This window comes from Pygoscelis adeliae, unplaced genomic scaffold (genome assembly GCF_000699105.1).
Source record: "Pygoscelis adeliae isolate BGI_AS28 unplaced genomic scaffold, ASM69910v1 Scaffold179, whole genome shotgun sequence".
Classification (NCBI taxonomy): Eukaryota; Metazoa; Chordata; class Aves; order Sphenisciformes; family Spheniscidae; genus Pygoscelis; species Pygoscelis adeliae.
Window position 1 is genome coordinate 839552 of NW_008825612.1, and position 15548 is coordinate 855099.

General features: G+C 38.9%; 1 protein-coding gene across 1 annotated transcript in view; it reads right to left on the bottom strand.

Moving 5' to 3' along the window:
• Nucleotides 1-15548, bottom strand: part of SYNE2 (spectrin repeat containing, nuclear envelope 2) — a 203754-nt gene that overhangs the window by 99333 nt on the left and 88873 nt on the right. Inside the window, exons 56-65 of the mRNA XM_009332747.1 lie at nt 15265-15313; nt 14893-15158; nt 14025-14181; nt 11093-11248; nt 8169-8309; nt 7644-7826; nt 6733-6870; nt 5119-5304; nt 3491-3613; nt 811-993 (exon numbers count right to left, since the gene is read on the bottom strand). Of these exons, the coding sequence (XP_009331022.1) occupies nt 811-993; nt 3491-3613; nt 5119-5304; nt 6733-6870; nt 7644-7826; nt 8169-8309; nt 11093-11248; nt 14025-14181; nt 14893-15158; nt 15265-15313 (1582 nt within the window). The remainder of the gene's footprint in view (nt 1-810; nt 994-3490; nt 3614-5118; nt 5305-6732; nt 6871-7643; nt 7827-8168; nt 8310-11092; nt 11249-14024; nt 14182-14892; nt 15159-15264; nt 15314-15548) is intronic.

The following is a 15548-nucleotide window of genomic DNA, read 5'->3' on the forward strand; positions in this document are numbered from 1 at the left end:
GGCCCTTCTTGTAGATGGGCGTCACATTGGCCAGCCTCCAGTCGTCCGGGACCTCCCCCGTTAACCAGGACTGCTAACCCCGTTAACCAAGATGCATCCTTGCATGGGACCTTATAGAATCATAGAATAGTTTGGGTTGGAAGGGACCTCTAAAGGTCATCTAGTCCAACCCCCCTGCCCCCCTGTGCGCAGGGACATCTTCAACTAGATCAGGTTGCTCAGAGCCCCATCCAACCTGACCTGGAATGTTTCCAGGGATGGGGCATCCTTCTGGGGGCATGAGTTGGCCTGCCTCCAAACAACGAATTAACGAAGCGACTGTGGTAGAAAATGGTCACTTTCCTGGCTCACTGATCTGGGAAGACAATCTTTAGTAAAAGAATTCCGGCTATTAATTGTCAGCAATTTCTATCTAATGGCTGTCAACAGAGAATTTCCATGTTCAAGATATGTTTATGGACTTGTACGTTGCAGACATGAGCACCTGCATATAACACTGGACTTCAATCATCAGTTGTGCAAACCTGGGTCGTAAGACACTTGGGCCTTCATTTCTTCTACAATATGCTAAAACACACGTTGTCAGTTGTGACTGAATTACAAAACTGAAATGAATTTCAAGACTTGTTGTAGTATCAAATTACACAGGAAAAAAACAGATCAAAAAAAAAATCCCCAAACCATTACATGGAAGAAAAAGTAGGTGTACTATATGCCTGTACAATACAAAACAATATTGTCTAGTGATCAAAATTATTATAAAATAAAGGTGGTTTAGCTGACAGTAAAAAAAAAAAAAAAATCGATTACCTCCAGTAGATCATTTTGTTCCTTAGTAATTTTTTCTAATTTCTTCAAATCTCTCAAGAGTTGTCTTGCTCTTTGGAAGACTGAGAAAGGTTGCATTTTCACCCCTGGCAGCTGAAGTGCTTCTTCATAGGACTGTATATGAACAATGGTCTTCTGCATGGGACCAACATGGTCAAGTATAACCTATTAGGATATGGGACAGATGATGGATGTGATATTGAGTTGGAAAAATCAACAATGAAAATTTATACTACTGTCATGATGTGCAAAAGTGCTCTTTGGTGAGTTTCCCATTTAAGAAGGAAGAATATTTTAATCTTGGAACAAATAAGTGAAAATCCATGGTGAGGTAGTCTAAAGCAAGAGGAAGATATAATCACATTTACAATTCTGCTTTTTCTGCATATACATACATAAAGTTTGCACAGTGACCAAAAAAGGGTCACATTCGGAGTAGTTACTATTTACTAAGCGTGTCATTTCAAAGTAGCACATCTTTGGCAATGAAGACAGTTAAAAAAATGGTGCAAACTCTTTGATGTCACTCTAGCCAACTCTGTTTTTTCTTTTTTGTGCTGCAAACCATCCATGAAATGTCCTATGTTAAAGCCAGCCATTTTATAGAATCACAGAATAGTTTGGGTTGGAAGGGACCTCTAAAGGTCACCTAGTCTAACCCCCCTGCAACGAGCAAGGAACATCTTCAACTAGATCAGGTTGCTCAGAGCCCCGGCCAACTTGACCTGGAATGTCTCCAGGGATGGGGCATCCACCACCTCTCTGGGCAACCTGGGCCAGTGCTTCACCACCCTCAGCATAAAAAAATTTCTTCCTTAGATCTAGTCTAAATCTCCCCCCCTTTAGTTTAAAGCCATTTCCCCTTGTCCTGTCGCAACAGGCCCTGCTAAAAAGTCTGTCCCCATCTTTCTTATAAGCCCCCTTTAAGTACTGACAGGCTGCAATAAGGTCTCCCCAAAGCCTTCTCTTCTCTAGGCTGAACAACCCCAACTCTCTCAGCCTTTCTTCACAGGAGAGATGTTCCATCCCCCTGACCATTTTCGTGGCCCTCTTCTGGACCCGCTCCAACAGGTCCGTGTCTTTCTTATGCTGATAAACAATCTTATCAACATAGCTGAGATGATGAACCGGGATGGAAGCCAGGAGAAACCTCTGAAGACAGCTTTCCTGTCAAAGACCTTTCCTATCACAACACCCCGAGCAGATGCACAGTTTACAATCACCTTTATTAGCTTTGGATGAACAGAAAGGTGCAGTTTCATACCACAATACATGTTTTATGGAAGACTCAGTGATCAACTTAGGAAAGACAGAATGGCAATACCAACTCACAACTTCTTGGTCCTCCTAAACAAATATGAAATCCTACCGAGACCTCATTCAGCTGGGAAGTTTAGAAGAAAAAAAAAAAAAATACAAACCACCTCTGGGCCTTTTAATTACCAATATTTTTGTTAAATTACCTCTCAAGAAGATCTCATTTTAAAAGGCCCCAATTGGAATAGAGATGCTTACTTTCTCATTCATAAGCAGCCTATATCAGGAATTTTTTGTTATTAGCATACTATCCAGGCTTCAATTTAAAATAAGGAAGTAGGTAAACATTGTTTTCCAGAAGAAATATTACTTTAGTTTTTCCATATAATGTAGCCATTACAAAATTGTTCTCTGGATAACAAAGCTATGAGAGGTATGACGACATTTTTTCCCTCCCCTGAAACTGAACCCATGCTTTCTGCATTTCAGTCAGCTAACAATGTGGACTGCATGTGGTATAAAAGAAAAGATACCATAATACTTTGCTTTACTTCATTCAAGCAGAGAAAGGAAAACCGTCTCGCCAAGGTATCTTTGCAGTTAAGTCCCTGCCTGATGAAAAGGTTTTATGGTAAGTCATTCCAGCCTATGTTTCCAGAAACATCTGCTAAATTTTGCCTCCATTTTTGGAAAAAAAGTCTGATTTTCAGACTTTCAGATTACTTACTGTTTGATGCTAAGTAGAGTGATGTGCAGCAAGTGTCTCTGAAAGTCAGGCCATAAACTTTCCAAAAATGGAGACACTCAAATATGGCAGGTATGTCTGACAATGTGTGCTTAAGTTACATACTTGAGTTCTCTATGGGCATGTTCTCAATAGTGCTTTAATATCAAATGTTTTCATTCAAACCGTGACTGTGCTTCTTGAAGGGATCTCCCAACAGCCTCACCTTAGGGTTTACATTGCACAGTTATCTTGGAGCATGCAAACTGGATTCCTTTCAAATGAAACTAAAGCAGAAGACACTCTCCAGAAGAGCCTCTGAAGACACCCAGCCACTAATGGATGTCCGTTCTACAGGATCAGTCCAAAGTAAGCTCCCAAGGCACATACAACACAGATATCAGGTCCTCTGCACTGTTTTGTCCTCCCAATGTGCTCCTCTTGGACTGCACTACTCGCTACTGTAGAAATATGTAGCCGAAATCATGACTGAAGTAATACTTTCAATCTTTGACCTGAGAGTTAGAATTTGTGTGATACTAACATTTCAAAGTCACATACTAAAAACTTGTCCATGGTAGTTTGCAGTCACAAAACAGCCTTATGCTTGTGAAAGCATATTTATGCTAACTTATGCATAAATATATAGGGAAAAAAGCCTATATAGGAGTTTTCACGGACCTGTCCATGTTTAAGTTGGTCTTTAGGAGAAAATTCTAACAGATCTTCTGATGACAGGATTGTCTTCATTTTGGCAATGTCCTTCTCAAACAGTTTCACGTGAGATTCAATAGCATCCAATTCCTAGATTTTGGGAACAAAGAGAATATTTGCAGATAGTACAAATACCAAAGTCAGCTTGTATTTCTGCCTTTTACTTAAATTTAAAAAGAAATACTGAAAAACAAGTGCAGCATATGCAGGATATGTTAATGGATGCTACCAATCAAAAGGCTAGTTATTATAAATTACATATCATCATAACTTCTGGAGGAATTAAGTATCTAAGGTCACCTGGTCTGTTTTAAACCCTGAATACAGAATTGAAATATCCTTGAGAAGTCACACTATAAATTACCAGTAGTGACAAGACACTTTTCCAGTGGTGACAGTTATCAGCATAGGAAACTGCTCTAATTACACTGTTGCAGCTTTCTATATGAAGAGTCTTATGTCAGATAGAAAAATGGATCCACATACAGTACAGCTACTTGTGAACTCTCATGGAGACAGAGTCACAGCATAAATTAGGTTGGAAGGGACCTCAGGAGGTCTCTGGTGCCCATCAGAGAAGGTCGTTTGGGGCTTGATGCTGTTGAGATTTGGGTATCTCCTGGGATGGGGATTTTACCCCCCTCTTTGGGCCCCTGATCTAGTGTTTGACCAATCTCACTGCAAAAAAAAATCCATCCTAAAAATGTAGATGGAATTTCCTTTGTTATAATGTGGGTCTGTTACTGCTCATCTTTTCTCTGCACACCCCAAGAAGAGTCTGGCTCCATCTTGTCTATAGTCCCATTACGTAGCAGTAGACAGCAGTAATACCCGCCCCCCCAACCCCTAAGTTGTCTCTTCTCCAGGCTGAACTGACCCAGGTTTCCCAGCCCTTCATCTTACATCCTGTGCTACAGCCCCCGACCACTTTGGTGGCCTTCCTGGACTCACTCCAGGTATGTCTATGTCTTTGTTACACTGGGAAACCTAAAACTGAGCACAGCACCCACATATGATCTCACAGGTGCCAAAAAGAAAGATCGCTCCTGTGGACCTCCTGGCTACACTCTTGCTCAGGCAGCTCAGGATGCTGTTGGCCTTCTTGTTGCAAGGCCATGCTGCTGTGTCATGATCAACTTGTTGTCCATCAGGACCACCGGCCCTTTTGGCAAAGCTGTTTTCCAGCTGGTTGGTCCCCATCCTGGATTGGTATTTGGACATGTTCCCTCCTGGTTGCAGGACTTTGCATTTGCCTCTGTTGAACTTCATGAGGTTTCTGTCAGCCCATTTCTCCAGCCTGTCCAGGTGCCTCTGAATAGGAGCCCTACCCTCCAGCAAGATAAGCCCTTTTAATTTCCAGTAAACAAGCCCTGCATTTCTCCTCCTAAACAAGGAGTTTCATCAATACTCCTGAACTTTACAGCTTAATTAGATACCAAACACCTTCTGATGGTTTGTTTCCAAACCATTAATTTCCTCACTTGGCACACCTACTAAAAACAGCACACCTTTTTTCTATGCAGGCAATATAAGCTATATTTCATAACATATGATGAAGCTCTGATAAAAGGCACTTATAGATTGCCCAAACTTACATCAGCCACATGCTGGATCTGTGGAAGAAACTCTGCTATCTCATGCTGTAAAGTTGCTACTTTATCATCTATTTCTTTTAGCTGGTTCATTACACTGTCTGTTTCAAAGACTGGTGTTAGCTCCTCCAGCTCCAAGTAAACACTGTGTAGAAGATTCTGCTTTTGCTCTGAGTCCTCCAAAGCCATCTGGAGACAAAATAAGAGCTTAGTTTGATCCATCAATGGTGAACATGAAAGTTTCACAGAGGTTAGGGCCAGAAGGAATCAGTTTTAATTTCCTGTATGTCACTGACCATTGCATATATTCCCAAAAGCTTAGTTCAGACTAACACACTTCACTCCTAAGGGAACCAAACTGCTGCATCCTGCAGGCAGAAAACTGAGACTGATGCCATGATTTTAAGGGAATCAATTAGATAAAATAAGTCTACATGAGCATGACAAAGGGCATGAAGAGGAAGATTTCAAACTCAGAGAGAGGTCCCACCCCCAAAAAACAAAAGTATGAGATCCTGGAGAAGATTCTTCTCCAGCTCCTGTGCCATGGTCAGGTGGATCCCAAGTACATGAACAAGACGTCAGCCAGACACCTGAAAAGGCTTTTCTGCACACCAGCCTGCAGACAGCAGATATAACAGAATGCTCCAGAAAATATCTGGCAGGTTGTGCACGATGGGAAGATTCTTCACGTCTCCTGCAGCTAACTAGATGAGCATTTGGATTAATTACAGCGAATGTCTTAATGAAGAACAGGGCTGCAAGAAATGCATGTGATCCACTGAAGGAAAGGACTGAATGCATGTCTCAACTCTAACGCAAGCCTCGGGTGCATTTCCAAATCCACTGGTTTCCCAGCCCAGAACACACAAAACACTCCAAACCACAAACACAGAAGACAATAAGGTTTTCTCACAAAAACGTTCACAGATTTTGGAAATCACAATCTCCCCATTGTGCTCTGTAACGTATCAGTCCAGAACAGTCAGCTACTTCTTGTAAGGAATTCTTATTAGTTTTAATACAAAAACCTATGTTCAGAGCACCAACTTTCTCTGTTGGCCTAAGCCAAGGAGTGGACACATAGAAAACTTGAATTTCAAATATCAAATTGCCAGAAATCCTCTTGGCACTTGCCTGGCCCTGATCTTCCCTGTAATATTACAAACATTTGATTCTTGAAATTACCAATCAGAATTACCTTCAAGATACAGTGAGAACTGCCTTCCAAATCACAATTCACCTCAAAGTTTCCATCTAACAGACAGACATCAAAATACCACTTTATCATTTTTGGATGACATACACACAATACAGAAAGAACCATACATATTCAGGCAGTAAATACTGATTATAGCCACACAGTAGGGTAACAGAAGACAGTCGCAAAATTTTGGAAAATAGATGTACTACAGTTCAGCACTTTCAAAAGACAGATATGTTCAACACCGAAAAGTATCCATCTATATTTCATGAATATCAACTATAACTATTTTTCACTTAAAGGATTTATTGAAGATGGTAAATTATTTATGGCAGTAAGACTTAAGAATGCAAAATTCTGTCTGTACAGAGCAACTAGTTCTAACAAGACCATATATCTGCATTAACACTTACCTGAAGGTCATCAGTATGTTTGCGTAAGCTTTTTGCAGAGTCATTGTTAGCATCTGCTCTTAGCAAGCAGTTCGTGTTTTCTATCCAAACTTTCACATTCTTGAAGAGTTCATCACATTCTTCCATCTTGTTGGCAGCCTAGGAAATGACAGGATTTTACAAAAAGGCACAAATGCATTTCTATTCACTGTATAGGATAAACACATCTATGGGCAAGATTAAAAGAAAATGGGATGCGTTTTCATCAAGGTCAGTTAAATTAGTACAGTGAAATAAAGATCATAATTTTTCTGAAACAGTTGCATGATTTCAGGCTATCTCCTCTAATCAAAGGTCATTTTGGTGCTGACATACTTACATTTCATGGGGGCACTGTTGCGATATATACGGCAATGTTACTTTAATAGATAGCCCATTAGCAGAGTCACAGAGAATCATAGAATCATAGAATCATTAAGGTTGGAAAAGACCTCTAAGATCATCGAGTCCAACCGTCAACCCAACACCACCATGCCCACTAAACCATGTCCCTAACCGCCTCATCTACGCGTCTTTTAAATACTTCCAGGGATGGTGACTCAACCACTTCCCTGGGCAGCCTCTTCCAATGTTTAACCACTCTTTCAGTAAAGAAGTTTTTCCTCATGTCCAAAACTATCTCATCACCCATCCAGGGGCATGAATCCCCCATGCTAACCCCCGACAACCATGGTGCAGAGCCAGTCCTTTTGGGTAGCAGCTGGAGGTGATGTTTGCCACTCCAGAAACTCTTAGTTACAATAAGCCAATGCACCTACAGCAGGCTTTTGACTCTTTACTCACTTGACAGCCTTTGATGATGTTTTATGCAAAGCCTTTATTTTGTTTTTTATAAGATGTGATTTTTTTTAAACTTTTACATTTGCATCTACCTTGTTTAAAATGGCAGTTCTGCGCTCGGCGAGTTGCGAGACCTGTTGGTACTGCTGAAGGGGGGTCACTAAGATATCCATCAACTCCTGTGCGTGGCAGGAATCCTGCTCTACTATATCTTGCACTTCTGCATCCAGTTCATTAAGTTTGTAATGCCAAAGGTCGAGCATATCCCAGATTTGCTGCATGTGGAGAGAGGGGAAATGAAATATAAGGTCAGGCTCAAAGATAACAGCAGAGTTATTTGCTCTCCATGTGGGGCATGTGGAATTGCAAAGATTTCAGAACTGATATGACGGGAACAGAACACTCTGCATCTACCGGTGTGATGCACAGTTGAAAAAAACACGTATTTTCCTGTGAGAAAGAATTGGTAAATATTCACCAGCTAAATGCTTGCTTGTACTTCTCCTTTTACAGACATAAAATGAATGGAGGGCCACTTTACGCTCCTGCTAAACCAGGCTCTTAGAAACAACCAAAAATCTTTTAGCACCCACAAATTTTTTTTTTGGCAAGATTACCTTCTGAACTTCTTTGGCTTTTGCAATGTTTTCACTCTTCTGTTGTAACATCTTTTCAATAGCTTGAAGGCCATTGTTAATAGCTTCTGCTTTTCTTTGCAGCACATACTGAGGAGAGCTCTGCAAGATTTCAAAGCTAACCTGTCAGAGTAAAGCGAAAACGATAGGGGAGATTACAAAGATCTGTTTGTTTCTGTGCACCACCTCACCAAAAATATTCAAATTCTTTTCATGTTTCTCTTGACGAGTCACTTGAAAACACAGGAATGGAATTACATTTGCAGGGAGAAGCGTTAATGTGAGCAGGTTCAACGTTTACATGTTGTTCAATGATTTCCTCTCACTCAAAAATGACTGGTCAAGAAAGGCAATCCCTGAAGAAACAACGGGTGCTTCGCTTCAACTGCCCCTGTTCTAATCTGTAACAGAGGCTAATCAAGCTGCATTGTGGAAAGGGTCACGTTTAGATTTGTGCTGTAAGAAACCTAGAATGACACCTTTATGTCTCAACTGACAGCTATTACTTCCATGTAACAAATAAGGGAATATGGAAGTGCATCAATGTATAGTGAATTTCTAAATATAAATTTAGAGATTTATTACTAAAATAAAAGGCTCTAAGCCCCATAAAGTATGTGGAACTTAATTTTACTCTGCAGAACTCCACAGAAATGAAAAATCGGTACACTGGAGGGCCTGATTTTCTATGTAAAGAGAAAAACTCTCAAGTAAGCTGAAGTTGAATAATTGCCTGAGCACAGAACTGAGCAACACACTAAGGTACCAGGTTACTATGGGCTAGATGAAGTGCAGGGAGTGAGAAAGTCCTTACTCTTAGCCCAAGGTAACATCTTTTCTTACTAAACCCTGCTAGCTGTTAAGGTCAGCCAAGCCCCAGGAAATTTTTAAATCATGGTAAATCCTTTGTGTGCTGCAGCCCTAGGATTTATGGGGCATATGCACATTGAACAGCTTTATGCTGCATTGATGCAAAAGATTTCTAGTTTAGTAGTTATTCTTGTTTGAAGCTCCTTATACTTTATCCTTTTTGTGGGAAGAGGAATCAAGATCATTATTTAGTTAATAAATTATTTATCCATTTTTATTTCTTAATTTTATTAACATTATTTATTATTTATAGATGCCACCATATAGTGTCAGACCAATATAATAACACCTATAGTAAGGTATTGTTAAAATTACATTAATCAAAATAAATATATAGCAAAAAGAACTACAGTGCTCCTCTCAAATACTCATGCTTATACAAAAAACCTATGAAGTCCAGTCTGTACTTAGTGCCTAAGACTCCCTGGAAAAAGGAACTCAGACTGTAATCACTAAACACTTGACCATTACTACTATCCTGGAGTATACCAAACATAAAAAATTATTGATGTTTGTTGCGCTAGTTTCCACAATAGAAGAGAAACATGGATGAGTGATGCGACACAGCTGGAAATGAGAAAGCAGACCAAGCACTGACTTCCTATCTTTCCTCAGAAAAAAACGCTGCATCTGTCAATGCTCTGGTCATTGGTAGGGCAGGATTTTAATTTCAAGACTTCTTGCTGGGATAAATTTATTCTATTTTTCACATAAAATGCATGGCATCAAAAGTACGATTTATTTTCATTTTTAGGTTAGCAGATTTAGAAGAAAGCAGAATGCCATTAAAATATGACAAGTTAATTCAATTTAACACATGCTGGTATCTCCTAGTATGTAACTAAGCTGATCTCCAGTTCCACTAGGATTTACTTTGTTTCCTAAATGCATTTTAAAAACTTCCAAGATAGTTTATATTGTTTTCCACTACCTAAATATGAAAAGCAAATGTTATCTAGTTTCCAGGACCAGTTCTTTCACTCCAATATGTAATGTGTGCACTGGTATAATCTTTTATCTCAGTAAATGAAACCATAAACAACAAAAAAACCCCAAAGCATAAATACTGTTTTTCTTCCCTTCTCCTTCTCTCTGCGACCCGGTTGTTGGTTCTAAAAAGACTGGTTCCATGTTGAAACAGAAACTACGAAGTTAACTAAATTAAAACTAATAAGCTGTAATGAATATGTCTCTAAATATTTAATGCAACATAAAATGAATGAAAAATCTGACAGACACTACCAAGTAACTGGATTTCAAAATTGTTTTATTAAACTTTCAAGTTTTATCAAATTAACTGAGATATAGTCTTTAAAATTAGCATTAAAGATTATTATTTCTGAAATAAGAGAACGGAAATATTTTTTTCTTTTTATAAGTAACACAAATGAATAAATAACAATGACGATAATTATACCAGGCTAAAATTTGACCCCAAACTTACAGTATTACTCCATTTTCCTTTAATTTTGTTTTCAGATTATGCCCCCTGTAGATAGAAAGCATTGCAAAAAGCCGAGGCAATGTTATTTAGTTACTTAAATTCCCTGCCTGCTTTTAAAGGAATGCAACCGTGTCCCGAGGGGTGGTATAAAGAACCATGCTGTGATACCCTACACCATGTGTGCAAATTAGATAAAAAAATCCGGTTTCAAAAGTCCAGTTTTGAAAATATCTCCTCAGATAAGCTATACAAACTTCCCAAACAACTTTGACTACTAGTTCAGTTTAATAATCAGACTGAATAGAAGACAGGATCCATATCATATCCAAGACTTTGTTGCTAGTGGTTCTGCCTGTCCTCTTTTAATGGAAGAGAAAAATATTATATTCACACTGCTTACTGTAAGGTTATTCTAAAAGGAGACAGTTAACATGAGGAATCTTTCCTCATGCATACATTTTCACTGAGAGGAAAATGCAAATGAAAATAATCAGTTTCAAGTGGAAATTTATAGTTACAATACTCATGAAATATTGCTGTACTTATTTATACGTTACAAAAAGGTAAATATGAAAATTACATCAACGGTTACCTTGTCTTCTAGGTCTTGCAATACTTTCTTGCACTCCTCCAGCTGTGTTTCGATCTCTGCAGGAACTATTGTATACATTTCAGAATACTTGATCCGGAGTTTCTCCATGATACCCTTTAGAGTTTGACTTTCTTTACTGATCACGCTCTGAACCTCCTACAAAATTAAGAGTAACTTCAGCAGTTTTACCCAGTTTTTACTGAGTGCATGTGCATGTGTGTATACGTACATATGTATATATATATAGATACATACATATTGTGTTTTATATTTCCTACCATGATTATGGTTTGGAAAAGTTGTTTTTGTGATATCAAACCTAATTTGACTACCCCTGCAAGCAGATTAACTTTGAGAAATACTCACTCATTAAATCAAATGATGCTTTTCAATCTGTAAGAATTAATTAAACTTGATACTATTCCATGTCAGGCAACTGATGCACTGATGTTTATTGACAGGTATAGCAATGCAATCATTTGAAGTGCTCCTATGATTAAATGTTAACCTTTGTGCTCTCCCTTTTGCCAAAAGTGCATTTTCTCTCTGAAAGACGTTTAATAGCCAACGTTCATGCCTTCATTATTATAAACAACACAAAGGCCACAAAAAGCAACAGGTTTCAAGTTGAAGTATCTGCTTTCAGGCAATTACGCAGAGCAGCACAGCAGGCTCCTTTCAAAACAGTAGTTTCCAGTTCTGCATGAAGAATGTAGGTTTTATGAGATAAAAGAAACTTGAACAACTGTCTACAGCCTGTGGCCTAGAAATAAAATCCGATCTAAGTCCTCTTGCTGAAAGAATGAAGCAACTTATTTGTTTTGAAGGTTTTCTAGAATTTCAAGTTGGAAAGTTCTGTTTGTTTGCTTTATGGTCCCTTTTCCCAATGCTCAGCTGTTTGAGAAACTCAAATGTTAACTCAAGTTATTGGGGAAAATGATCTAAAGCTCCTCCCAGGCAACGAAAGACATTAAAATTATCATCCTTTTCTTTTTCAATCAGGGGTAATGGTAATCCATTAACTCCTAGTCTTCACTTGGGAATCTTTTCCCTCACACAAATACAATGCACAGAAGAAATATGTAAGAGTCTGAGATTGATTTGGTTCCTGCCATCCCACGACAACTGGGTCTGATATTAAAAAACTCAAACCCATGAAACAGCTGTGTGCCTCATTCTACCATAGAGAAGGCTGCTGTTGTCAAATGGCCCAATTATGATTGTGCCAACATTTACGGGAGTTTATAGATTCCCTGACTTGAATTTGAAAGAATCAATTACAACGCCCATCTCCAAAACAAAGCATGTCTCTGCAAACTGGTTTCTGTATATAAATGCATGTTCACATTTCACAGATTATTTAGCTGGAAAGCAGATGCCTGTCAAAACTGTCCCAATTTTTTTCCTAGGGGACTAGATGGTATCACTTCCCATTTGGATATTAATCTATGTTGGTGAGTTAAAACTTTGCCACCCAGCTAACCTAGATTTCTCATCTGAAAGTGAAATAGGCATTTCCATTCAATAAATGCAACGGAGCCCTGAATAACACTATAGATTTTATAGAAACTAGGTTTTCTTTGGAAGTAGGGATGAAATTGCCCTGCAGATTTTGGCTTACTGGTGTTTGCATTAGGTAAAATTAAGGAATTTTTCAATCCTTTCAGCTGAATCTTCTCAATAGGAACAGGCCTGCTGTGACATACTGCTACAGAGAAATCATTGGACAGGATTGCTGCTAACATTTGCTTGTGCCAATTGCTGTCAGGAACAGGAACAAGGTCTAAACTCACTTTTGGGTGAGTTTCAGGTGCTCAGAGTAGCACAGTTTGGATGTGAGGAAAAAGAGCAGGCATCAAGCACCTGCAGTGGTAACATTTCCTCCTGGATACAAAGAACTGAGTAAAAGAGACCTAACTCTAAATTCTAATTCTAAATAATTGTAAAGAGAAAACCAGCCCTTTCAGACAAATCCACAAGGTTTCACCACAGTAATGCTGGCTCATGGGTTTTCAGAACTTCCTAAAGATGTACTTAACATTTCTCTCTCATGCTAACCCCTAGGAAAATGCTCATATCTGCCACCATGATCTTTGGCTTCTGTACATTTCCTAGCCCTTTGCCAGCTTCAAGCATCCACCTTCTAAAGCAAATACATGGTGGGGACCCCCAACTAGTTTTTATACAAGACTCAACAAAGAGAGCCCAAATTTGTAATAGACCTTAGTAGGCTAGAATAAATAAATTATAAGTTCTATAGTTAAAAGATAACTCAATTAAATATAATGAAAAATAAATTTTTGATCAAGATTTAAAAATTAAGATAGTAATATAAACACAATAAGACTAAATCGAAACAAATATAACTAATAATAAATAAATAAACCCACATTCAGGAAGTAAGAGGAATAATAGCATTTCATAAAGTCAAGAATTCAAAGAAGGGTAACAAAAATATACTGAAATGATAGAAATGTATAGACTGGGTTGCTGTAGAGTGCTGGTTGCTGCTGGTGGAGACTGTGGTCTTTATCACAATTCGATTTCTAAAAAGCATTTACCAGGTTAACCCCCTGATGTGGGACATAAAATCCAGAGCATCTGAAGCTGCCCTGGCTAGGTACGCAGAGGGGGAAGGGGCGCAGGATGTACACTAAGCAGTCCTTCCTAAAAGGCATGCAGCTGGCTGTGAATCTCTCTGCAATCTGGAAAGACTTCTGTGCCTGCTAAGAGGACCACATAGAGGGAGAGGAACGCAAACCAAGGACATGGCAGGGCCAGTCATATTCAGCTGAGCCAGATTCATTCTCTTTAAGTCAATGTGCATAGGCATATACTTTGCCACTAATTTTATTTGGAGCAAGTTCAAGCCCCAGCATAAAAGAGAACATATTCCGAACTGTCCCCACACAATAACAGAGCCGTTACCAACCTCCAGTTGTCCTGCCTTTCCAGTAGCATCTTGTAATAACACAGATGCAGCATTCTGTAATGTATTTGTCACAGCACTTATTTCTTCAATGATCTTGTTCCTCTCTTGAATCTCAGCTTGTACAGAATCCTTATGGTCTTGAGTCTTTTCATACAACCTATGAAAGATTTCCAGCAAGAATATATTAAGTGTTACACTCTGCACAAAGTAGGAGTAATCAAAGAGTATGCTTAATACAGATATTTTTAAAATATATATGAAACACATTTGTCTGCATTTTAATATTATTTTCTGTAACTAAATCTCTGAGTTTCCATCCTTTGTTGCCTCAGTTTCTTCAAAAATGAGTCTTCAGATATTGCTAAACAAAGTATGTTTGGTAGACCAAATCAGATAGCATGCATATTTGAACAGTAAACAGAGCTCAGGTTCTCGGAGTCTGAAAATGCTGGCAGAGCAGAAGACGTTCACAAAGATTTCCATGTCAAAAAGCAGGCATGGAGAAGGGTGAGTACAATCACAGATTTGCAAAAAATAATTGAGGCAAATTTTAAACAGTGGCACTCACTTAGTAAGGCAAAAGTTGAGTTGTTCAACCATCATCCCTTCTGATTCCTTCTACATTTGAACACCAATTGCAGCCCACACACAATATGGCCAGGCTCAGGTCTTTTCCCTAGCTACTGTCTCCCAGTACCCATGCTGGAGACAGCAGATGGGTTAGATGGAGCATTGGTCTATGCCCTACCCAGTAGGGCATTCATTATCTTTTTAAGTGCATTACAGCTTTCATATATTCTTTAATACCCAATAAAATGCTATGCTTATAGTCCTGTCATATTTTCAACAGAAATTTCACACCACTTACTTTTTACAGCGATCCTGCATTGCCCTTATCTCACGTAAGGCAGGAAGGGCAGCTTCTGCCTCAGTATTTTCAGATGTATTCAGGACGTTTCTTATTCGGTGAATAAGTAAGAATAAGAGGAGCTGTTGCTGGTTGACGTTTTCCTCAAATGAGTTCACAAAATCTAGTAATTCTATTAGTTCCTCTCTGGTGGCCTTTTCTTTCTCTTTAAGACTTTCTGGCTGTTCTTCCTGGAGCTTATCAAGAATTATTGTTTCTCGTTCCAGCTAAGTAAACAGCATGTCAAAGCATGAGATAAAGTGCTTTTTTATTCCATCACCTTAAGTTACATTATTCATTTACTCATACACGTGATTAAGTACTGGGAATTACATAGCCAGAGAGCTTGAACCCCTGAAGTGTGCCAAAACATTTGCGTTTGCTCTAACAAATCACATAACCACACACAGAGTTCTGGGCTCAGAGAATTTATACTATAAATATCCCCATCATTTTTGACTCCAGGGTTCACGAAAGGCTGGGGTTGACTGTCTGATCAGTGGGTGGAAAATGATGTTCTGCACTGATCTCAGCCCTTTACATGCCATTTTACAGAGGGCTCCATCCCTACCACATTCCCCAAAACTTACAGTTTGTTGAGCAACTCACCTCTTCAT